The sequence below is a fragment of the Salpingoeca rosetta genome, assembly GCF_000188695.1.
Source record: "Salpingoeca rosetta unplaced genomic scaffold supercont1.13, whole genome shotgun sequence".
In the NCBI taxonomy this organism is placed as follows: Eukaryota; class Choanoflagellata; order Craspedida; family Salpingoecidae; genus Salpingoeca; species Salpingoeca rosetta.
Genome location: NW_004754921.1, coordinates 824,092 through 846,591, shown reverse-complemented (window position 1 = coordinate 846,591; position 22,500 = coordinate 824,092). Strand labels below are relative to the sequence as shown.

General features: G+C 56.2%; 8 protein-coding genes across 8 annotated transcripts in view; 3 read left to right on the top strand and 5 right to left on the bottom strand.

Annotated features, from left to right (window-relative positions):
* Positions 1 to 1,479, bottom strand: part of PTSG_05612 (importin subunit alpha-B) — a gene marked incomplete at both ends in the record, with an annotated part of 1,722 nt that extends 243 nt beyond the window's left edge. The window contains one exon of the mRNA XM_004993422.1: positions 1 to 1,479. This exon is cut by the window's left edge and continues 243 nt beyond it. Within this exon, the coding sequence (XP_004993479.1) occupies positions 1 to 1,479 (1,479 nt within the window).
* Positions 1,480 to 2,033: 554 nt separating this feature from the next.
* PTSG_05611 (uncharacterized protein) lies at positions 2,034 to 6,852 on the top strand (the record flags this gene model as incomplete). The annotated part of the gene is made up of 6 exons (XM_004993421.1): positions 2,034 to 2,450; positions 2,783 to 2,866; positions 3,068 to 3,133; positions 3,324 to 3,650; positions 3,935 to 4,036; positions 4,458 to 6,852. The coding sequence occupies 6 exons, from the start codon at positions 2,034 to 2,036 to the stop codon at positions 6,612 to 6,614; spliced, it is 3,153 nt and encodes a 1,050-aa protein (XP_004993478.1). The 3' UTR covers positions 6,615 to 6,852.
* Positions 6,853 to 7,169: 317 nt separating this feature from the next.
* PTSG_05610 (adp-ribosylation factor) lies at positions 7,170 to 9,734 on the top strand. Its single transcript, XM_004993420.1, has 4 exons — positions 7,170 to 7,339; positions 8,201 to 8,273; positions 8,408 to 8,600; positions 8,809 to 9,734. Exons 2-4 carry the CDS (start codon positions 8,208 to 8,210, stop codon positions 9,093 to 9,095), a joined length of 546 nt encoding a protein of 181 aa, XP_004993477.1. The 5' UTR covers positions 7,170 to 7,339; positions 8,201 to 8,207; the 3' UTR covers positions 9,096 to 9,734.
* Positions 9,735 to 9,967: 233 nt separating this feature from the next.
* PTSG_05609 (ribosomal protein S28) lies at positions 9,968 to 11,275 on the bottom strand. The gene is made up of 3 exons (XM_004993419.1): positions 11,179 to 11,275; positions 10,554 to 10,655; positions 9,968 to 10,225 (listed from the first exon to the last, which is right to left on the bottom strand). Exons 1-3 carry the CDS (start codon positions 11,206 to 11,208, stop codon positions 10,157 to 10,159), a joined length of 201 nt encoding a protein of 66 aa, XP_004993476.1. The 5' UTR covers positions 11,209 to 11,275; the 3' UTR covers positions 9,968 to 10,156.
* A 404-nt stretch (positions 11,276 to 11,679) lies between these two features.
* On the bottom strand, positions 11,680 to 15,011 carry PTSG_05608 (uncharacterized protein). The gene is made up of 2 exons (XM_004993418.1): positions 14,780 to 15,011; positions 11,680 to 14,302 (listed from the first exon to the last, which is right to left on the bottom strand). The coding sequence occupies exon 2, from the start codon at positions 14,269 to 14,271 to the stop codon at positions 12,214 to 12,216; it is 2,058 nt and encodes a 685-aa protein (XP_004993475.1). The 5' UTR covers positions 14,272 to 14,302; positions 14,780 to 15,011; the 3' UTR covers positions 11,680 to 12,213.
* Positions 15,012 to 16,569: 1,558 nt separating this feature from the next.
* Positions 16,570 to 17,888, top strand: PTSG_05607 (uncharacterized protein; the record flags this gene model as incomplete). The annotated part of the gene is made up of 2 exons (XM_004993417.1): positions 16,570 to 16,605; positions 16,629 to 17,888. 2 exons carry the CDS (start codon positions 16,570 to 16,572, stop codon positions 17,886 to 17,888), a joined length of 1,296 nt encoding a protein of 431 aa, XP_004993474.1.
* Positions 17,889 to 18,014: 126 nt separating this feature from the next.
* Positions 18,015 to 20,705, bottom strand: PTSG_05606 (uncharacterized protein). The gene is made up of 7 exons (XM_004993416.1): positions 20,421 to 20,705; positions 20,008 to 20,013; positions 19,780 to 19,856; positions 19,437 to 19,519; positions 19,166 to 19,242; positions 18,755 to 18,950; positions 18,015 to 18,442 (listed from the first exon to the last, which is right to left on the bottom strand). Exons 1-7 carry the CDS (start codon positions 20,598 to 20,600, stop codon positions 18,381 to 18,383), a joined length of 681 nt encoding a protein of 226 aa, XP_004993473.1. The 5' UTR covers positions 20,601 to 20,705; the 3' UTR covers positions 18,015 to 18,380.
* Positions 20,706 to 20,817: 112 nt separating this feature from the next.
* Positions 20,818 to 22,500, bottom strand: part of PTSG_05605 (uncharacterized protein) — a gene marked incomplete at its 3' end in the record, with an annotated part of 3,552 nt that continues 1,869 nt past the window's right edge. Inside the window, exons 6-11 of the mRNA XM_004993415.1 lie at positions 22,301 to 22,395; positions 21,967 to 22,042; positions 21,743 to 21,801; positions 21,537 to 21,608; positions 21,117 to 21,185; positions 20,818 to 20,883 (exon numbers count right to left, since the gene is read on the bottom strand). Coding sequence (XP_004993472.1) covers positions 20,818 to 20,883; positions 21,117 to 21,185; positions 21,537 to 21,608; positions 21,743 to 21,801; positions 21,967 to 22,042; positions 22,301 to 22,395 — 437 coding nt within the window. The remainder of the gene's footprint in view (positions 20,884 to 21,116; positions 21,186 to 21,536; positions 21,609 to 21,742; positions 21,802 to 21,966; positions 22,043 to 22,300; positions 22,396 to 22,500) is intronic.

Sequence of the window (22,500 nt, the reverse complement as noted above, 5' to 3'; positions counted from 1 at the left end):
CGGCGACCCGCCGCTCGTCATGTTCGACAGCACCCACAGCGCCTCCTTGGCCACGTCGGGCGCTGGTGCGTTGAGGCAGTAGTCCACAGCAAGCGGCACCAGGCCCGCATCAAGCACCGCCTGTATCTGCTCCCGCGTGCCTGCCGTGATGTTGCTCAGCGCCCAGCACGCCTCCTTGAGCATGGCCTTCTTGTTGTCGCGCTTGCTGAGGATGGCACGCAGCGCAGGCAGCATCCCGGCGTCAATGCACGCCTGCGTCTGCACGTCGGTGCCCGTGACAATGTTGCCGAGCGTGCGCAGGGCCGGCGTCACCAGCTGCGGATCGTTCTTCAGCAGCATCTCCACCAGCACCCGCACGTTCACCGCGCGCAGCACGCTCGCAATCTGCTCGTTGGCGCCGTCCGAGAGGTAGGAGATGGCCCACAGCGCATCGGTCACCGTGTCGCGGTCGTCGGACATGATGCACTGCGCCAGCATGGGGATGGCCACGGCAACCTCCGCAAACGGCGGGCGGGGCTTGCCGCGGCACAGGTTGCTGAGGCACCACACGGCGTTGCGGATGAGCTGCACCTTCTGCGCAGACTTGAGGATGTTGATGAGGACGGGCACAATGTGGTGGCTGATGCACAGGTCGCGGTACTCCGGGCAGTCGCCGCTGATGTTGCCCAGCGCCCAGATGGCCTGGTCGCACACGTCGGCGGCCGGCGACTGCAGCAGGTGCACGAAGAAAGGGATGCCGTTGTTGCCAATCACCACGCGCGTCTGGCTCGAGTTGCCAGAGGCAATGTTGGTCAGCGCCCACGCGGCCTCAAACTGGATGGTCGCGTTGTCGTGCACGAGCAAGTGCACGAGGTACGGCACCGCGCCAGACTGGATCACCTCGTCGATGGGCGGCTGCGCCTCCCGCGACAGGGCCTTGCGCAGCCGGCGCACCTCCTCCAGCAGGGTCGCCGGGTTGCTGGACTTGAGGTTCGCAGCAACAAAGTTGAGGTTGGGAATGTCCTGGAGGTCGCCCAGAGGCGGCAGCGCCGGCGGCTGCCCCGGGATGGGCGCAGTGACGGGCATCTTCGTCGGGGACGGCCGAGCACGAGGCAGGCGGATGCCGCGCTCCTCGCTCCACCGCTTCTCGCGCAGGTTGCTGAGGCCGGCCAGGGTGGCCTGCAGGCGCTCCTGGGTGGCCTGCTTGCCGCGCCCGCGGTTCTTGTACATGTCGAAGCGGGCGCCGCTCTTGCGTGTGAGCTCGAGCTCCTGCATGCTCCGGGTCATGGAGTCGAGCGCCTTGTCGGCGGCCTCGTCATCTGGTGCCGAGGCCACCGCAAGTGCAGCGGCGCGAACGCGGCGGCGCGCACGCAGCATCTCCACTTTGAACAGCTGCGAGCGAAGAGTGCCGAGTTGCCGCTTGAGGCCTGACACGTCCACCGTCATTGTCTTCAATTCTGTTGCGCACGCTTGCACGCGCTTCTCAACTGCATCCGTCATGGTGCCGCTGTGCCTGCCGTGCTTGCCTGCAACCAAGAAGAAGAACAAGAAGAACAAGAAGAAAGACAGGGAAAGAACAAGAACAAGAAGACAGAGGAGAGAGAGGAGAAGAAGGGTGGTTCGCGATGGTGGAAGGAAGGTGTCTTGTGCTTGCTTGTTTGTGTGTGCTTGGTTCACATCAATGGCGCTCGCGGTGGCATTTATATAGCACGCCTGTCCTAGTGGCAGGGAGCCACGATTTGTGGAGGATCTGTTGGAGATTTGCGTCAATTATCATGCCGTTTTTCGCGGCAGAGAAGGAAACAGCACCGACGCAAGCACGCAAGCAAGCGAGCAGTGCCCTCACTCACGCTTCTCTGCTCTCACGCAGACTTCCCTCATCTTCCTTCACACACACGCACACACACACACACACACACACACACACACACACCTTCAGTCTCTGTGCGTTGGGGACGGAGGGTTGTGCCGCTCCAGCTGCCCGGGACTGCACCAAGGGAGAGAGAGAGAGATCGAGACTTGCAACAAACAACAACGACGACAACGAAGAGAACATGATGAGCGCGAGACGTCAGCAGAACGATGAGCTGGAGCAAGAGCGCATCTGGCAGCACCAGCACCACCCTTTCCAAGAGGAGGAGGAACTGGCTGGAGAGACTGGGGTGGTCGTTTCATCCTCGTTGACGCGGGGGCTTCAGTCTCCAGCCACTACATCATCAGCTTTGCCAACGACGCAACACGGCTACCCACACAAGGCCAGGCGCCCACTGGCAACACAGCAGCAACCACAACAGCGCACCGTGCCACACAGCTTGTTTGCTGCTGCCAGGCGCCGCACCACCAGCTTTAACCAGGAGCGGGACCACTCCCCAAGCGACAGGCTCGCCACAGACAGCTTTGTCTTGCACAGTGATGCCCTGAAAACTCCCTCTAAAGACCACTACCAAGCTCAAATCCACCGCCTCGAACACGTGCGTCTCGTGTGTGTGTATTTTTGTGTAGTGCTTGTGTGTGTCTGTGTGTGTGTTTGTAGTGTGCTTGTGTGTGTTTGTGTGTGTGTTTGTAGTGTGTGTGCTTGTGTGTGTGTTTGTAGTGTGTGTGTTTGTGTGTGTTTTGTATCGTGCGTGTGCATGTATGTGTAGTGTATGTGCGTGTGTGTTTGTGTCTTTGCGACCCACTGTTATTTGACAGCAAAGTTGTGAGAATGCGCATGTATGTGTGGGTGCCGTGTATGTGCCGTGTCGTTTGTGTGTTGCCAATGAGTACCTGTGACAGCCGCCATCACCTTCGTGCTTGCGTTCAGGAACTCTCTCAAGCAAAGTACAGCTATGAAAACCTGCAGCAGGCCTTTGACATTGAGATGCGCGAGCATCAAGCCGACGTGCAGGTACAATCAGCTGAGCAAATCACATTTATCTTACGAACCGTTGCTGCTGCGCCTTGTACTCACCGCCCAATTGATGCTCGTGGTCCGTTGTATGGTCACTCACTTACTCACCTACAGATTCACACGCACTCACCCATTTACCCCCCCCCCCACACACACACGACAATTACGACTGCTGCCGCTGTCCTTGTTGTGCAACAGATGTGCACAGACTTGCGTGACCAGCTTGAGCGGAGTAGAGCCACCATCAAAGACCTCACAGCACGGGTCCGTTCCGTGTTGCCAGCCCTGCTGCTGTTCCTGCTGATGTTGTTGTTGTTTAAGCTGTTGTAGTTGTTTAAGTTGTTGTTAGTTTGTTTGTTTGTTTGTTGTGTCGCGTGTAGACCCACGCAGCTCATGCGAATCCCTGCTCGAACGCGTGTTTGTGTGGTGTCCCTGTCTTCCCCAACCTTGCCAGGTTGCGCGACTGAGCGGGGCGATGCTGTTTACGGATGAGGAGGGCGAGACCACGGATTCAGACTGCTCAGAGGGCAGCAGCCCTTTTGCATACGCGCGCGGGCGCCGCCGCCGCAACGGATCACGCCACAACAGCCACCATCATCATCATCACCACCACCACCACCACCCCAGCGTGCGGGAGCTTGAGGCGCGGCTGGCGACGTCGACACAGACGATTGAGGAGCTCAAGTCGCAGCTGCAGGACGTGGGGGAGGACAACGCATCTCTCTTGCAGACGCTGGCGCAAGCGGAGGATACCTCCAATGAATGGCAGCGCAAACACATGGTGCGCGTCACAGTTGTTTTGAAGCTGTTGTTGTTGTTGTTGTTTGAAGTTGTTGTTGTTGTTGTTGTTGTTGTTTGAAGCTGTTGTTGTTTGAAGTAGTGGCTGTTATTGTGGCTGTTTTGTTGGGGCGGTGGTGTCGCGTTGGTTGTGCAGGCTGTAGCCTCGGTCCGCCCATTCATCACACATGAACAGCACAGTCTGTAGTACCGCGCCCATCCTCACACACATACACTCACACACATACACTCACATACATACACTCACACACATACACACATGCACAGTCACTGGCGTCTGATTTTGAGAAGCAGCAGCAGCTGCACCAGGATGTGGTGGATGCCCTGCAGGAAGAGATTGAGCACCTGCACCGCCGCTACGACGAGGACGTAAGCAGCACGCTTGCCACAATTGTTGCCTTCCCGTTTTGCACGGCTGTGTTTCTGATGATTTGTTGGCGTTGCCATGACCTTGATCTTGTCGCTTTCCTTCTTCTTCTTCCTTGTGAAGTGGCTGTTCGTGGTTCACATGCACAGCAGTCTTGTGTTTTCTTCAGAACACGATCGCACTGCCATTGTGTTGGTGCCAAACGCTGGTTCACCGCAACCTGCTTCACTCACGTGCACACGCCCAACCCCACTCACTCTCATGCACACGCTCTCTCGACCTCAACACATCACACAATTACCCTTTCATCTCACCACACGCACACACACACACACATACACAAAACACACAAAACACACACACACACACACACACACACAAAACACACAAAACACACAAAACACACACGCATATGGGTACCAGGTTGCGCGGCTGCAAGAGGAGGTTGCGACGCTTCGGCGCGAGCTCGAAGACTCGCAGGAGACGCTGTTTGACCAGCTGCTGTCGCCCACCTCATCCACGGCACGCGCCTTTCATCACCACGGCCGTGCCGGCAGTAACAGCAGCAACGGAAACAGCGGAAACAACAGCCGCAGAAGCAGCGGAAGCAACAGCCGCAAAGGCAGCACAAGCGCACACACCATCGCACACAAGGCGCCCGCCGCTCACTCCCCGTCTCCAACACCTTCAACGGTGGCGATAGAGTCAGCACGGCTACATGCATATCGAGCAGACGATGGTGGTGACGGTGACGAGTCGTTTGACTTTGACGAGGCAGCCGTCGAGCACATCTCGTTGCAGCAAGAACCGCAACAGCAGCAGCAGCAGCAAGAGGAACAGGGGGTCGTGGATGATCATGGCAATGATGATGTTGATGGTGGCAGCAGCGAGGCTGCAGACGCTGTTGGCGCGTCAAGGCGTTCCGCACTTGCACCGCGTGCCCTGTTCGGCATTGCTGAGCGGAGTGGGGAGGAGGAGAGCATTCAAGCGGGGTGGTCCAGTACACCAATGACACCAACGCCGGCGTGGACGGGCCATGCGCTGGCGTTTGAATCACCGTGCTCGACAACAGTCACAACAACAACAAAAACAACAGCAGCAGCGACGGCGGCTACAGCGGAAGCGGAAGTGGCGACAGCAACATGCAGCCAGTTGCAACAGCACGAGCATCAGCAGCACATGCGGCAGCTGGAGGAAGCGGCGGTGTGGTGGGAGGCGCCTGTTGTTGTTGACTCCGACGCCACCTCAACGACGAGTGGCCACAACGACAGCATGTTTGGGGACCATGGCAGTGGGCGGCACGAGGCTGCAGCAGATGTTTCTGTGGGGGACGTGCTGCTGGATGACCTTGATGCAACGACGTTTGACGCAACGGAGCACGAGCTGTCGTGGGCGGAGGAATCCGGCGCCGTGTTTGAGCAAAGCAGCAGCAGCAGCAGCAGCAGCAGCAGCAGCAGCAGCAGCAGCAGTGTTGTTGTTGTTGCTGTTGCTGGCAGCGGTGACCACCATACTGCTGTGGTCGCTGACTGTGCTCCCGATTCCCGTGTTGGCGGCAGCGATGCGGGAAGCAGGGGCAGCACGCCCGACGTTGGCAATGCCGATGGTGGTGGTGCTGATGATGGTGGTGATGACGACAGGAATGAATGTGACGGCGGCGATGCCAGCGATGACGATGATGGTTTTGCTGGTGCCAACCTCGACAAGAATGGCACCAAGGAAACGACATGCCAGGCGGCAGCACATGCGACGACGATGCAGCCGTGCCCTCGTACCCCTTGTGCTTCTTCTTCTCTTCCTCCTCCTTCTCCCCTTCCTCGTCTTCCTTGTCATGCTTCGGCCGCTGTTTGGCGTGAGGGCCGTGGTGCTGACGACAGCAGCAAGCACGTGGGCGATGCAGAGGCGGACTGGGCCAACACGTCGGCACCAGCATTAGCATCTCCTGCAGCATCGGTGATGGCGACAACGGCTGATGATATGGCGAGCTCACCTGGCATCCGGACAAGTGGCAACACGTCGACGATGGCGGTGATAGCACCCACTTCCCCACCAGCACCAGCAGCAGAATCAGCCGAGCGCGTGATCAGTGTTGATAGTGATAACGTACACAAAGCCATGGTGGACACTGGGGTACAGGCGACGGTTCCAAGGCCCTGTGGCGTCTCTGTGAGCACGCAAGTGGACACGGCTGCACTGGACTTTGCGATAGATGCTGTGGCGCGGGAACAGCTGCCATCGCCACAACTGGCCAGCCCCGTGCTTGGTGCCAACATACAACAACAACAACAGCAACAAGGGCTGCATCGACAACAGACACAGGCACAGCAGCAGCGGCAGCAGGCTTCCTCTGCTTTGAAGCCATCATCATCATCTTCCGCGTGGTATTGCCAATCTGTGGCTGTTGTTGGCGGTGGCTGGGTTGCAGCCAAGGTCCTTGGCATTGACCCGTTTAAGGACGCGCTCAAGTTTTCGTTCTTCACGTCATCTGCGCTTGCGCTGGGACACGCATGGCTGCAACACGCACAACCCGAGCACGCACCGGAGCAACACGAAGCAAAAGCGCCCTCAGATGGGCCATTCTGATGACATTGACACGCGCCGTGGTGCCGTGGAAAGCGTCGTGCAGTGGGATATGATGTATCACACGTGTGCGTGGCATACACAAACGCGCGCGCGCACAGACACACAGACACAGACACAGACACACACACACACAGACACACAGACACACACACACACAGACACACAGACACACAGACAGACACACACACAGACACACACACACACACACAGACACACACACACACACACACACACACACACACACAGACACACACACACACACACACACACACACACACACACACACACACACACACACACACACACACACACACACACACATCTTTATATGTCGTGTCGCTCGCTTTTGTTAGTTTATGCTGTCGCATAATTAAAATAGGAGAATCCATGCATTTTGGATCGGTGCAATGGATGGAGGCAGACTTTTGGTGCTCGGGCTAAAGAAATAAAACTGTGGGCGAGCCAGGGCGTGTTGGCGCGAGCCCAGCTCAGCAAAGAAGGCGGTGCCAACAAAACAGCCCATCAAGAAAAAAAATAAAAAAAATTCTGCTTATGCGCTTGTGCTCTTGTGTGTGTGTTGTTCCCGCCTGTCTTCTCTTGCTGCTGTGTGCTGTGGGAAAAGTGAGCAAGTGCTTTGCTGGACATTCCACGCTGTCACGCCTCCACACAGCACACCACGGTCACTTTCCCTCGCTTGTCTCCTTCTCCTCGCGTCAGCAAAGCAGGTGCGTTGCCTGCTCCATGTGCCTCTCTGCGTGCGCGCGCGCGTGTGCGTGTGTGGGAGACGAGAGAGTGGGTTGAGAGGACGTGGTCTCAAATGCGTGAGGGAGCTCTTGAACCCAGACCTGAGAGCCAGCTCGAACGAAGACCACAGCAGCTCTGGCGAGGCAGGCAGTACCATCAGCAGCAGCAACAACAAACAAGCACCTGTGGTCGATTTGGTGGACGTGGCGGACAGAGAGGAAGAAGCGGGCATGCTTGCTGTCGTGTGGTTGTCGGCGTTGCTGGAAGGGCTTGGGTGCACAGCTTGGGCATGTGCTGTGTTGGTGGAATGCCCGTGTGCCGCGTGGCAGATGAGATGGTTGCTGCGTTGGCACTTTTGATGTGGGGGAGCACGAAACAACGAGAGTGTTGTGTCTGGTTACTGTGCGGCTGATGGCGTCGTTGTTGTCGTAGCCTTTCTCCTCTGTGCTTCCCCAGTTGTCGCGCCCTCTCGCATTGTGTCGTCCATCTCTAATTGGTTTCGTCCCGTGTTCATTCATCTACTACCTCCTCCCCACGCTGAGGATATCCTTTCTTTTTTTTGAGTGTGCGTGCTGTGTGTGGGGGTTGTATCTTGTTGGTGGCGATTGTGTCGTGGTTTTGTGTCCACAGCTGTGTTGTGCCATCGACAGCACTAAGCGCTCTATCGTGCACGATGTGACGCCACACTCCTTGCAGCAGCAACAAGAGCAGTAACCACAACAGCAAGCGTCTCCTCCATCTCCTTGTTTGCCTCAGTTGTCCATGCATCCGTGTTCACCACCACTAACCTTGACCTCTCTATTTTTGTCTTGCGCTGCTTACTTGTCCTCCCCTTTCCACAGTCACAAGATGGGTTCAGTGTTCGCGAAAGCGCTCTCCGGCCTTTTTGGCAAGAAGGAGATGCGTATCCTCATGGTACGTCCTCTGTCGACGGCACACGCCATGGCTTGCGTGTGTGATGGACGACCGCTGACCTTCTTTCCTTTGTCTCTTTGATTTGACTTGTTATACTCACACACACACACGCACACGCACACACACACACACAGGTTGGTCTTGATGCCGCTGGTAAGACCACCATCCTTTACAAACTCAAGCTCGGTGAGATTGTGACGACAATTCCCACCATTGGCTTCAACGTGGAGACAGTCGAATACAAGAACATCAGTTTCACAGTGTGGGATGTCGGTGGTCAGGACAAGATCCGCCCCCTGTGGAGGCACTACTTCCAGAACACACAAGGTGAGCATCATCATCATCCCCCTTGCATTGCGTACTTTTTTCTTTGGAAGTTGGGGTTGGGACATTTTTCATGCGCGCGTGTGCGTGAGTCGTCTGCGTGTCTGCAAGTCGCATTGGACAAGAGTTACCTGCATTCACACTCTCTCACTCATTGCGTGTGATCTCACTCCAATATTTTTTTCTCACTTGCTGGGGTGTGTGGTTTTAGGTCTTATCTTTGTGGTTGACAGCAACGATCGCGAGCGTATTGGAGAGGCGCGCGAGGAGCTGAACCGCATGCTTGCCGAGGATGAGCTCCGCGATGCCGTGCTTCTGGTGCTTGCCAACAAGCAGGATCTTCCCCAGGCCATGAACGCGGCCGAGATCAACGAGAAGCTTGGTCTGCACCAGCTCCGCAACCGCGAGTGGTACATCCAGGCCACGTGCGCAACTAACGGCGAGGGTCTCTACGAGGGTCTCGACTGGCTGTCGTCCAAGCTCAAGAACGCCAAGTAAACGCCCTTCCCTCCCATGCCTGTCGCCATATCATTTATGATGTGCGTAATACGTGTGTCTTGTGTGTTTACCTAGCGTTTGTTGTTTCTTCCTCCATACCACCACCACCAACAACAACAACAACAACAACAATACCACCTGTGCCTCCTTTCCTTGCAAACTCCTTTTTTGGCTTTTGTTTTGCTGAAGCCAACTGGCGGTCTTTGCTTCCACACTTTCTCTCGTTCCTTGTCTCCCCCGCCCCCTCCGCATACTTCGCTTGAGCATGTAGCTCTGTGTCCGTGCATGTCGTGGTGATGCGAGGCTTTGTCCTTGTGCCTTGTGGACATGTGCGACTGCAGCCTTTGTGCACGTGTACATGTCTTTGGGGTTAGGGATGGCCCTCCTTTTGGTGTCTTGTATTCGGCTCTTGTTGTTGTTCTTGTGCCCCTCCCTTCTCTTTTCTCGTCATCCTCCCCACTTTGTGATGATGATGATGGTGTTTGTGTGTTTCCTTTGCTTGATCGGGGAGGAGCGGTCAGCTTGTCCGTGTTGTGTGTACCTTGTCGTCGGTTACGCCCACTCTTGTCCTCATTCGCCCTCGTTTCCCTTCCCGCTCCCTTTTTTTCTCTCTCTCAGCAGTAAAGTTGATGAACTGACGTGTGTCACACAGACATGATGGTGTGTGTGTGTGTGTGTGTGTGTGTGTGTGTGTGTGTGGAGGAAGGAACGGAGAGCGGGCAGCAAATGAATCGAATTGCGTCCGTGGGGAGTGGTGCGATGTTCGTCTGCCGCAACTGTGACTACAAGTCCTCGACATCCATGGCACACCACACACACACACACACACACACTCTCTCTCTCATTTGACAATCATGATATGGTCTCGGGCATGGTGGGTTTGGTTTCGTTTCATTGGTGCGAGCGACTGTTGCACGAGTAGAAAAAAGAACAACAAGAAGAGCAAGTGTGTCGGTAGATCCGCGCTTACTCAAGCAACAGTCGAGCGGGGCGACAGTGGGCGAAAACCAAACACACAGAGGACGCAACACGCACCCACGCACGAGCACAGGCTGGCTCGCTTATCTCATGCGGCGTGCCTCGCGCTCAGACTCGAGCAGAACAAGGATATCGCCAGCGCGCACGGGGCCCTGCACACACACACACACACACACACACACACACACACACACACACACACACACACACACACACACACACATGTCAACCATGGCAGTTGGTTGTTTGGTTGACACAAGTTGACGTTGACATTGACGAGAGGCCCGGGGAGGGGGGAGGACGACGATAAGGAGTGATTGCGAGATGGCAGTAACGATACAGACAGCAAGTAGCAAGGGAATGTGAGCGTCGATGCGAGAACAAAAGCGATGCAAGGAAAAATAAAAGCAAAGGAAACAACAGCAACCACACACACACAACATCAACAAACATCAGATACACACACACGCACACACGCACCTTGACGTTACGGATGATGCTGCGGCTGGTGTCGTCGAGGAACTCCACGCGAACCTGAATGGCCTGACCCTGGGAGCCAGTGCGGCCGAGGACCTTGGTGACCTGTTTTGTCGCGCGTGATCGGACAATGTGCGTGTATGTTTGCGTGCGTGTGTGCGTGCGTGAGGGTGAGTGATTGTGCGTGCGTGTGAGTTGGGATAACGTGGGTGAGTTGATGTACTTCTCTGACGTGCATCAACGGGGACAAACACCAAGAGTGGCAGCGGGATGATGCCATCAACAGTCACACGAGAAAAAGTCGCAGGTTAGCACACCCACAGCATACATGCACACTCTCTCGCACTCACACCGGCCCATGCCCACACATGACACATCCCATCTCTCTTTCTCTATTTCTCTCTCTCTCGCTCTCCGCCTCACATGCGCACCACCACCACTCTCCCCTCTTCCCTGGCCCAAGCTCACTCCGATCCCCCGCTGCCCCTCGTTCCCCCGCTGCCCTCACCCCCCCCCATCTCCACATCTGTGCACGACGTTCACGCCACACACACACACACACACACACACACACACACACACACACACACACACACACACACACACAAAGCGCACGAGGCGCACGTACCCTGGCGAGCTTTTCGGGCTGCTCATCCATGATGACTGGTTGTTGGTTGCGACGAAGCGAAGCAAAGGGAGACAAGGGTCGACCGAAGCGGTGCAGGTCTACCGCAAAGCAAAGCGAGCACGACAAGGCTCGTGAGTAAGTTGGGTGTGGTTGTACATGTGTGTGGGAGTGGATATGCGGCTTACAAGGCGAGTGTTTTTCTTCCGTGGCGTGCAAACAGCACACACCACACCGTACTCACACTCACACATAGACACACAGACACGGACAAAGGCATACACAGGCACGGAGACACAGATACAGACGCATACACATACACAGAGACACAGATACAGACGCGCATACAGACACAAGCACGCAGCCATATCCGCCACGCTGAGGCACTCACATGCTGTGGAGAAGAAAAAGGCACGACACACTATCCACCACAAGCCAACGCCGTGCGAGTCGTAGATATGCGCAGTGGATAATCGATGGAAAATATGCCCAATCACAGGGTTGAGCGAAAATTGTTTACATCTTCATTTGATGTCGCATCGCACACAAAACCACACACACACACAAGCAGAAGCGAGAGAGAGAGGGAGAGCGTGCTGTTGTGCTGTGAGCGATGGATATGATGGTTGGCTGCTGCACTTCAGACTGCGCACCACGATCCGAAGCGCACGCGACGAAACAACACGCCGCAGCAACACAGGCGAGCCAGCACTCCCTCACGTCAACAAGGCCAGCACAAGAGGCGAGGTGTCACATCACGTCACATCACTCCGTGCAGGAACAAGCGTAGTGAAAAAAAACGAAGCGACACATTAACATTAACAATATCATGCAGAGGTGTGGAGGGGCAAAGCAATTGTGGCCAGGAAGGTGAAGCAGAAGCGGAAGTGAGCTGCGAGGGAAAAACGCCCATGTCAATTCAGAAAGGAAAAACAAGAAAAGCATGGCAACAAACGCGGGCTAAGCCACGCACGATCAAAGCAACAGGTTGATGGAATCAAGGGGACCGCGTGGCAATATCACGACATGTCTGCGCAGCTAGTGCGAGACGAGGGAATCATACAACATGAGGGCACACCACGTGTGCTCCAAATCAAGAATGGACACCCGCCTTCCTGCCTCGGAGACGGCGGACGGTGTCGCCTCGGCCGCGCGGACTGTCTTTGTCTGCTTTGCACCAGACGGCGAGGCAACGCAAACGCCACAGTGCTGCTGAATGTCATGCAATGCACAGCACCACGAAGCCACGGCTCGCACCAGGCGTAGGTGGTGGGACGCGGCCATCGCACGCACAGTCACCCAGTCCGCACTCCCCAGCACAGACACTTCCTCAGAGGTGAGCCGCCACGGCACAAACTCCATGAGCATGCGGTTGTAATAGACCACATCCCGCAGCGCGCGCCGCACGGCAGAGGTGGGCACGCCATCATCCGTGCTACTTGACCCAGGCACTTGCAGTGTCTTCGTGCCCACCGCACTGTTGCCGTTGTTCCTGCTGCCGCTGCCGCCGTTGTTGTTAGCTGCACCGCGTTGTTGTTGTTGTTGTTGTTGTTGTTGTTGTTGTTGTTGGTGGTGGTGGTTGTGGTGGTTGTCGCCATCTTCACTACCCATGTCCTCGGTGACAAAGCCGCTGTCATGTTTCATGTACATCTCCTTGTGGCACACGCCAAGCAGCGTGTTGGTGAGCGCAAACAGGTCCTCCAGCAAGTCCGCCTGTGCGTGTGGTGCATTCACGCGTGCTGTTGACGACGACGATGCCGATGCAGGCGTGGACACGAGGATCTGCCGTGGGCGCAGCACCGAGCTCGATACACGCGACGACGACCCGGGCCGCTGTTCCGCCTGCTGCTGTTGTTGTTGTTGTGGTGGTTCTGCGTCAGACGTGCTGGCGGTGGTGGCGGCGGCGTGGTCGGAGGAGACGTGGCCTGCACCCAGCGCAACGCTTGCGGAAAACTGGCTGCTCAGGTCCTCCATGCTCTGCTGTCGATCCTGTGCACGGGGCACCCCCAACGACACCTGGGACGATTGCCCCGAGACATCAAAGCTATCGCGTGGGTGCAGGTCTGACCCCTGTCGCGAACTCAGACTCGCAGTTGCGTCCACGCTGACCCTGTCTTTGTGTACTGCAACCTCCTCCCGTGTTGTTTCTGCTGCTACTGTGGGGTTCGCTGTTGTTGTCGTTGTGTGAGCATCTGTGTCATCATCGTCGTTGCCCGTACGAGCGGTGCTGCTGTTGTTGTTGTTGCTTCTGCTGTTGTAGGTGTTGTTGTTGTCGTTGTGGTGGTGGTGGTGGTGGTGGTGGTGGTGGTGTGGGAGCGGGTGGTCGTCGGCGCGGCTGTCGTGCGTGGATTCAAAGGAGGAAGACGGGCACGGTGATGAGGATGACGCGTTGGATCCACGGCCACACAGCTCAAGCGCGTGTCGCGCATCGACTGCCCAGTTTGTCAGGAAGATGTCTCGTAGACAGGCCTGCCACTGCTGCTGGTGTTTGCTGCACAGCGCGCTGTCGTCGACGTGGATGCCCTGAAGTTCTGCCAGCGCATGTTGGGCCGTCTGCTGTACCGTGTGGCCACTGCTGTTGCGCGTGCCGAGCTGTGCGCCGGCCTCGATAAGGAGGAAGAGCACACCTGCATTGCCGCTAGCCGCTGCCACGTGAGCGGCTGTGTTGGAGTTGTGCAAGAGCACGTTGGGATCCGCACCGTGCCGCAGCAGTACTTGCACCACCCCGGCATGTCCATGAGCACATGCCACGCCAAGGCTGCTCGTCCCTTGCGGCGACACAAAGTTGACGGCGGCGGCAACCTCTGCCCGTTGGAGCGCGGATGACAGCTCCGCAACCGTTACTCGGCTCGCCTGCTCCTGCTGTGGCTGTTGTATTGCGCCTTGTGCGACAGAGTTGTGGCTGCTGCTGCTGCTGGCATTGCTGCTGTTGGTTTTGCTGTTTGATGGGGCGCAGATGGTTGCGACGAGGTTAATGAGCCACTCACCCTTGCTACGATGTGCGCTGGGCTGCACCTGTGTTGGGGTGGGCACCGCCTTCTTGGGTGCAGGCCCAGACGGGTGGATGGCCGCGCTCTTGCTTGGACCGCATCCCATGCTCTTGTTGCTGTTGTGTCCTGAGTGCTTGCTGTTGACAGGTGTGGAGGAGAGACACGTGTGTGTGTGTGTGTGTGTGTGTGTGTGTGTGTGTGTGTGTGTGTGTGCGTGTGTGTGTGCGTGTGCGTGTGCGAGTGTGTGCGTGTGTGAGGCACAGTCGATGCTTTTGTTGCCAAACAAGCACAAGCAGAGAAAAGATAGAGTACGGCGGCATACAAGGATGCACATCATCACGAGCACTCGATGCTTTGAACACACCCACACACACGCACACACACGCACGCACGCACGCACACACACACACACAGGCACACAGGCACACACACGCACACACATACACACACGCATACGCACACACACAAACGCACATCGACCGCAATCTTCCCAACCAGTTTGTCAACGCCACACATGGAAGACGATAACGACAAACGACAACGACAACAACCGCACCTCCCACCCAATCCCCTCCACCCCATGCACAATTGGTTGACAGTCGGCAACCGCTCACGTGAATCGGAGTTTGGTGGTGTGCTTCGTTGATTGAGTGCAGTATCGGCACGCACGCGCGGACAAAGGCGAATGAAAATCACGACACTACCACGACGGCGACGACGACAGGGAGGAGCAATGAGCGAGCCCTACCACAAACCAACACCGAGCAATCTACACGGGAAGCGAAAGAGAGGTGGTGTTGGTGTGTGGAGTGAGCCTAAGTGAGCGCGAGCGGTGTTGTTGGTTGGATGGCGAGGAGTAATAGCGCAGCAGTGTTGCAGGCGACTGCTTTCCCTTTCCCTTTTGTCGCTTGTCAGCCTTGTCACGCACACGCACACACATTCTCTCTTACCTTGATGGCGTTGTTCGTCGTTGAGAGGTTGGTTGTTCTTTGATGGTTGGTGACGCCGCAGGAATTGGGGACGAATCGCTGTTCCGAATACGCGTGTTGTGTGTGTGTGTGTTTGCGTATTGTGTGCGTGGGGTATGTGGGTGAGCGCATACGAGGAGAAACGAGGAGAAAGGAAAGGAGACAGGAGGAGGAAAAAAAAAGATGACCAAAGGTTGGGTCCACACCACTTGATGCTTGGGGCGGAAAGCAGGCGGAGGGAAAGGGATCCGCCTCACAAAGCCAAGCAAGAAGTGAGCCAGGGGCAAGAAGAAACTGACAACGGGCTCGGGTCACGACAAGCAGCGTGGAGGAACAAAAAGAAGGAATACAACGCAAGTCGCAAGAAGAAGCAAAAGAAGCACAAGATGATGAAGATCGCATCCAAACAACACCACCACCACCACACAACACTACACACTACACGCACCTTCGGCTTTCAACTCGCCACACTCAACCTTGCACTCTGTCGTGTGTTGGTTGGTTGCCTGGCTGGGTTTTGTTGTTGTGTTGTGCGTCTTCCGCTCCGCTGATCACATCGAACAACGCACAAGCAAGCCAAACGAGGCGCGTTGGGAAGCGAAGGAATGTCAGGTGCAAGATTGCATCGAATCTACTTGGGAACGTGACACAAACACTGTGGTGTGATGCACTTTTAGCGAGTTCGTCACGATCCACCTCTGAGCCATTTCATGCTGTTGGGACCAGCAGCCAGCGGCGGCCTCCGGATCTCCACCACGAGTCTCGCAGCGCGCACACACACACACACACACACACACGAGCACACAGACACACACACACACACACACACACACACACGAGCACCTCGCAGGGCATGTGGCGTGTACCTTCCAGTCGCCTGGCACACCTGGCAGTGTTGTCGGCAAGGGGGAGCACTGTTCGGGGTGCGACGGCGTGTCTCGCATGCATTCACCACCGACACCGCGGCTACGAACGCGCGCCTTTTGTGTCTACTCCCCCCAACTCGCGACGAGTCAACACAGCAGCGTTACAGCCACGGCATCTCGTTCAGCGACATTCATCCACCACATCAGCGCCCACACATGGGCTAGATGCACAGGGTGTCGATGATGCAGCCACCTCCACACTCCACATCACCATGAACAACAACAACAACAACAACAACAACAACAACAACAACAACAACAACAACAACAACAACAACAACAACAACAACAACAACAACAACAACAACAACAACAACAACAACAACAACAACAGCAAAGGCTTCCAGCAAGGCGTGGTGCATGAGGATGAACAGTATCAAGAAGTGAGCGATGAGGACATTGTGAAGCAGCAGCCACAAAACGCGACCCGACGCAGCAAAGGCGAGGCAGACGATGAAGGCGAGGACGAGGATGCAGCCACGACAGCAGCAGCCCTTGAGGCTGCCAATGATGACGCTGTTGTCGCTGCGTCATCCCACGCATCTGGTCAGGTGGTGCTAAGCACGCAGCCCGATGCCCTGCTTGAGCGCGCCAAGCAAGTGCTGGAGACACCTGGCCTCATCTCGCCAGGCCAGCTGCGCCACCTCTTCCTGCACTTGGAAGCACTGCCCCACTACCAGCTCATGCTGAAGATTGTCAGCAAGCAGATGAAGCTGGGCACCGACATCCACGCGCGCGTGTGGCAGTCCATCCTCAAGTCCATGGCCAACCACGCCCGCGTCGAGGACCTGGAACAAGTGCTGCAGGTCACCACCAGCATCGGCGTGTGGGGCGCAGATGCATCGCCACCGCCGGGCGCCCTCATCGCACGCGTGCACGCCTACTTCAACACCGGCGACCTGCACAAGGCGCTAGACGTGCTTCAGGAGCACGTGCACCGCGACCAGCTGTTCGAGTCCCACGCCAACTTCACCCAGCTCCTGCGCGGCCGCGTGCACCAGGACGACCTGGCTGGCATTCGCGCCGTTGTGGATGCATATCCGCAGCACGTGTCGCTCATGTGTCTGGCGGCGCTGGCACGCGTGGCCCTGGACCGCCGCAACGAAACGCTGGCCGCCCGTTTGCTCATGCTGCGTGACAGCGACATCCACCCCGTCTCCGTGCGCGGCGGCCTGGTCTTCCCCATCAACAACCTCTGCCGCCTCACCCTCTCCAGCCTGATTGGGCGCGGCAGCAAGAACATTGCCGTGCCTTTCTTCAGATGGATGGTCGAGAACAACGTGCGCGTGTCCACGTCCCTGGTGCGCTCCCTCCTGGCCATGGTGGCCGACTTTGGCGACGTTCCCCGCGCCTGCCACGTCGTGGCATCGCACCTGCACTCGGATCGAAGAATGCCTGCCGAGTTTGTCGACTTGCTCGTTCGCGCATATGCCATTGCAAAGGAGAACAGCATCAGCGATGCCAGCAACGACAGCAGCAGCGGCGGCAGCGACGGTGACGGTGGTGGTGGTGGTGGCGCTAGTCAAGATGATGCTGACGAGGACGAGGACGAGGAGGAGGACGACGATGATGTTGAGGACGCAGATACGCGGGAACAGGCAGAGCAAGGCAGTAGTACGAGGAGTAGCAGCAGTGGCAAGCGCAGCAGTAGCAACAAGAGGGGAAAGAGCGGGAGAGGAGGGTTTGCAGCAGAGGCGAGGCAGGTGCAGGTGTATCTGAAGGAGAGTGGTGATGGGATTTCGAAACGCCAGGCGCGCCACATTGCACGCACGTTCAACCACAAGTGGGCAGAGCACCTCAACAGCCCAAAGCAGGCCAGCACGCGGTGACGGCTGCTGTGGCTGTGTGCATGTGAGTGTTTTTGTCTGCGCATAAATTAGGCAATGCCTGTGTGTGTGTGTGTGTGTGTGTGTGTTAACTTGGCCGCGGGTGTGTGCGTGTGTTTCTTGACGATTGTGGTTGTGTCTTTGCAATGTTTGTTTGTGAATTTGCAATGCATGTAGTATCAGACAGATTGTCAACCATGACAAGGTCGAGGAATGTAAACAAAGAGCATGCGAGCAAATGAAGGAAGTGAAAGCAGAGTTCAAGAAGACTTGCTTGGTAACGGTATAGGGTCGCAAAACGAACACAAAGCGAACAAGCAGGCAACACAACACAGCATGGCTTTGGGAGAGAGCTGTGTGAGAGGTCAAGAAATGGTCAATTGCTTGTTGCTTGGATCTTGGGACGGTTCCTCCTCCAGCATTGGTTGCGGACGGGGTGGCTGACGAGCATATCCGGTGTTGAGGTCATTCATAAGGTCATGGTGTGTCGGAAGGCTAGGAAGCGACGGCAATGGAGCCCGAGCTCAGGCTGCGAGCCGCCTTTGCCTTTGATGCCGCTACGGCGTGGCAGAACAGTAGGAACAGTGGTTGTTGGAAGGTTGGAAATGGGGTGAGGCACAAAGTAAACATGTGGGAGGTGTTGGGAAGAACGGCCTGGTGGAGCGTTCTGCATTGAGAAGGATGGGTGTCTTAGGGACCGAAAACAGCTGCATGCAAGCACGGCCACAACACAAACACAGACAACACAGACGCACACAAACACACAGACACACACAAACAGACACAAACAAACAGACACACAGATAACACAGACATACAGACAACACAGACAGACACGCACACGCACACACAGCGAAGAAAAGACTCACGTCGACTGGACGCTGAGGCGCGCCTGAGGTTCGATGATGACAGAGATGTGCTGTGCCGTCGCGATCCTGGTTTGCTGCCACTTCCGCTGCCCAGCTCAAACACGTGCCCCTGCTCCGTCAAGACCATGAGCTTTCGGTTTGCAATTTGGTCAAACTGCTGCTGCAAGCCATCGTGCTGCTGCTGCAGTGTCTCCATCTGTCAGCGTGCAAGAAGGCATGAGATGTGCAAGCGCAGAAGAGGATGAAAGGAGGTAGAAGCACATGGAAGGCTCAGGGAGACGGAGCGTGTGAGGCAACAGACCACCAGACAAGACATGCAGCTGGCTAGGCTGCGCAGGCAGTCCTATCGGTCCCTGCAGCCATTAATGCAGGAGAGGCATGCTCGCTTGGCATGTCATCTCGCAATCGCACCTCCTTTTCTTTCTGCAGCGTCTTCCGGTACCACTTTGACAGCTCATCCTGGGCTACCTTCAAGTTGGAGTTGGCTTCTACAAGGTGATGCATGAGAAGATTAGGGAGACCAGGGGGAGGGGGAAGCAACAGAAGGGGTGCGAGTGAGCATGCAAGTGGCTGCTGGATATGTAAGAGAAAGCACGGGTTGCTGGGTTGACACACGATGGATGACAGGGCGAGCTTGCAGTATCATGAGCACTTGATTGTATTCAACTGGTGTATGCCGCACCGTTGAGTTTGGCGTCCTTGTCATGCAAGGCGTCGCGGCGGCTGTTGAGCTCCTCCTGCAACAGCGCCATCTCATCCACCGTCCTGACGGTCGCATGCGAGGCGAGAGCAGGTGCTGTGAGCACTTGGAAGGGCAAATGACATGGAACGCAAGTCAACTTTTGGGCAAGCAAGCACAGCAAGTGTGGCAAGTGCAGCAGTCGCAGTGGAAAGATAGAGAGATGGCAAAACCCATATCCGCAAAGCATGGTGTAACATAACATAACGTGGTATCATGTCAATCACGCCTCTAATGCATGCTCGCATGAGCATATTGCAATGTTGTGTGTGGTTCGGGGACAGACCTGCGCAAGTCACGCGAGCACTTGTCGAGCGCTTCCTTGACACGGCGCAGCTCCGCATCCCGTTCCGCGATGGCTTGCTGTTGTTGCACGAGTGCAGTGCGCGCGGTGAAGCAGAGGATTGGACGTGAAAGGGCAGCTCATACACACTTATTCACACACGTAGCAGAAGCAGATGTTTGAGTGGCTTGCTTGCAGGCAAGCTTCTTGCCAGCAAGTGCCTGAACCGACCTTGCTCTGGTGTGGGCGTAGAAGACAGGCAGCGAGGCACAAGCAAGAAACGCCAGCCGATGAAGTGCGTGCGTGTGCGTGTGAGTGCTGCTTGAACGAAGCAGAGTGCGACAACGACAAGTACGGTGCAGACTTTGCTATCTTGCAGTGCACTTGGAGATACATACGGAATGACATGCACACACACAGGCAGGCACACATATCCACGCACGCAGACATACATACATACAGACAGACATACAGCACGCACATGCGCACACACACAGGCAGGCACACATATCCACGCACGCAGACATACAGACAGACAGACAGACATACAGCACGCACATGCGCACACACACACACAGGCACACATATCCACGCACGCAGACATACAGACAGACAGACACACACACACAGACACACACACACACCGAGCCGTTGATGGCCTCCAGCTGGGTTCTGACGCTTTGAAGCTCTGTCTCTCGAGCTGAGAGAGTCTGCTGTGTGCCAGTGAGGTGCTCCGTGGTCTCGGCGAGCTGGGCGCGCGTGTCATGCAGCTCCGTCTGCGCCGCATCCAACTCAAGCCGCAACGTGGACGTGCCGCACCCCATCTTTTGCTTTGTTGTTGTGTGGCAAAACACAAACACAAACAAAACGTGCCTTCTTGCTTGCTTGCTTTGCTTGTTTTGTGCGGACTTGCTTGGTGTTGGCTTTGCTTTGCTGCATGGAAAGTGGGGAACGCGTACGTGCAGGCAAGTGCAACAGCGGCACGTCAGGTCGTCATGCGGCACAGACAAGGCAAGGTGCAGACACAGGCAGCAGGCTCAATTAGGTGATGGACGGCTTGCCCTCGTCCCACTTTACACACAGGGGATCCCATTTGGTCCATAACACCTGCATGCGCGTTGTGTGTTGTGTGTGTGTGTGTGCGTGCGTGCGTGTGTGTGTGTGTGTGTGTGTGTGTGTGTGTGTGTGTGTGTGTGTGTGTGTGTGTGTGTGTGTGTGTGTGTGTGTGTGTGTGTGCGTAAGATGCACGGAGCAAAGTCACAGCCAAACAAGCGACGACGCACGTGACAGAATGCACCGTTAAACCACCACCAACAACAACAACAACAATAACAACGCACCTGCATCAGTTCCACCTGCCCAAAGTCACGCGGCGAGTCTGATCTGGCCACGCCACGATGGTATGAAATCTGCACGCATACATCAGCAAGGCATGCACAGTTGGTGAGGAGGCGGGGGGGGGAGGGGAGGTGAGCAGGGTGAGGGTGGGTGGTGGATGAAACGACAATGCAGTTTGAAAGGTGAGCAGAGACTACACAAACACTCATCACACACACACACACACACACACACACACACACACACACACACACACACACACACACACACACACACACAAATACACACACAAATACGCACACACACACACACACACAAATACGCACAAACACTCATCACACACACACACAAATACCCAAACACCCACAAAACACACAAACACAAACACACACCCACAACAAAACACACTGCATCTCAAGCACCTGTTCTCCCGGCTTTGCGATGCCATTGTAGAAGTAGACAGTAAACTCCTTTGGCACATCAGAGGCTGTTTGCTGTCATTGACACGCATCACAAGTGCGTGAGTGTGCAGTCACTGGTAGAAATGCCTTGGGGTGTACATGAACATGAACGAACGGCAGGGGAGAACAAGAAGTACCTCCACTCACACACAAGTGCGCCTACGTACGTTTGGATAGAGGACGCTGAGGAATTGTGGTAACAGGATGATCCCGTCAGACACCATCTCTGACAACGAACAGAGCAGAACCAGCGAGTCAGGCAGTGTGAGGCCTCCAGCACAAAGCGAGACATCAGCCACTCCCACTCCCACACCCACACCCACACCCACCCACACACCCACACATGACGTGAAAGCAGACACCATGCAGCAGCTGTCTGTTGGTGCACAACCTTCAGAGAGGCGAACGACGTTCTCTGTGGACGTGTCGATGTCCAAGCGACCCAGCAGCGCTTCTAGCTGCTTCGCCTGCCAGACCACACATCATGGAGTGAAGACGTGAAGGGGGAAGGGGATGAAGGCGAGGGGGCACCGAAATCATGCAAGGAACGCTTGGAACAGGCGGATAGGCGATAGAGCAGACAGATGGAGAGGTAGGCACACGTACACACACGCGCACAGACATGGTGACAACCACTCAGACACACACACACACACACACACACACACACACACACACACACACACACACACACACACACACACACAGAATGAATGTGCCCGGACCTCGATGAACCCGTTGCCGGCAGCGTCGAATTCGGCGAAGATGCGGCGGGCACGCTCGACGGGCGTTCTCCTCAGACACCAGACGGCGGTCAAGGCTGGTGACGACGGTGATAGTGGTGATGGTGATGGTTAGAGGTGCGGTGATGGGATCGTTGCTCACTGACGTGCACAAACTCACGGCACACACACACACACACACA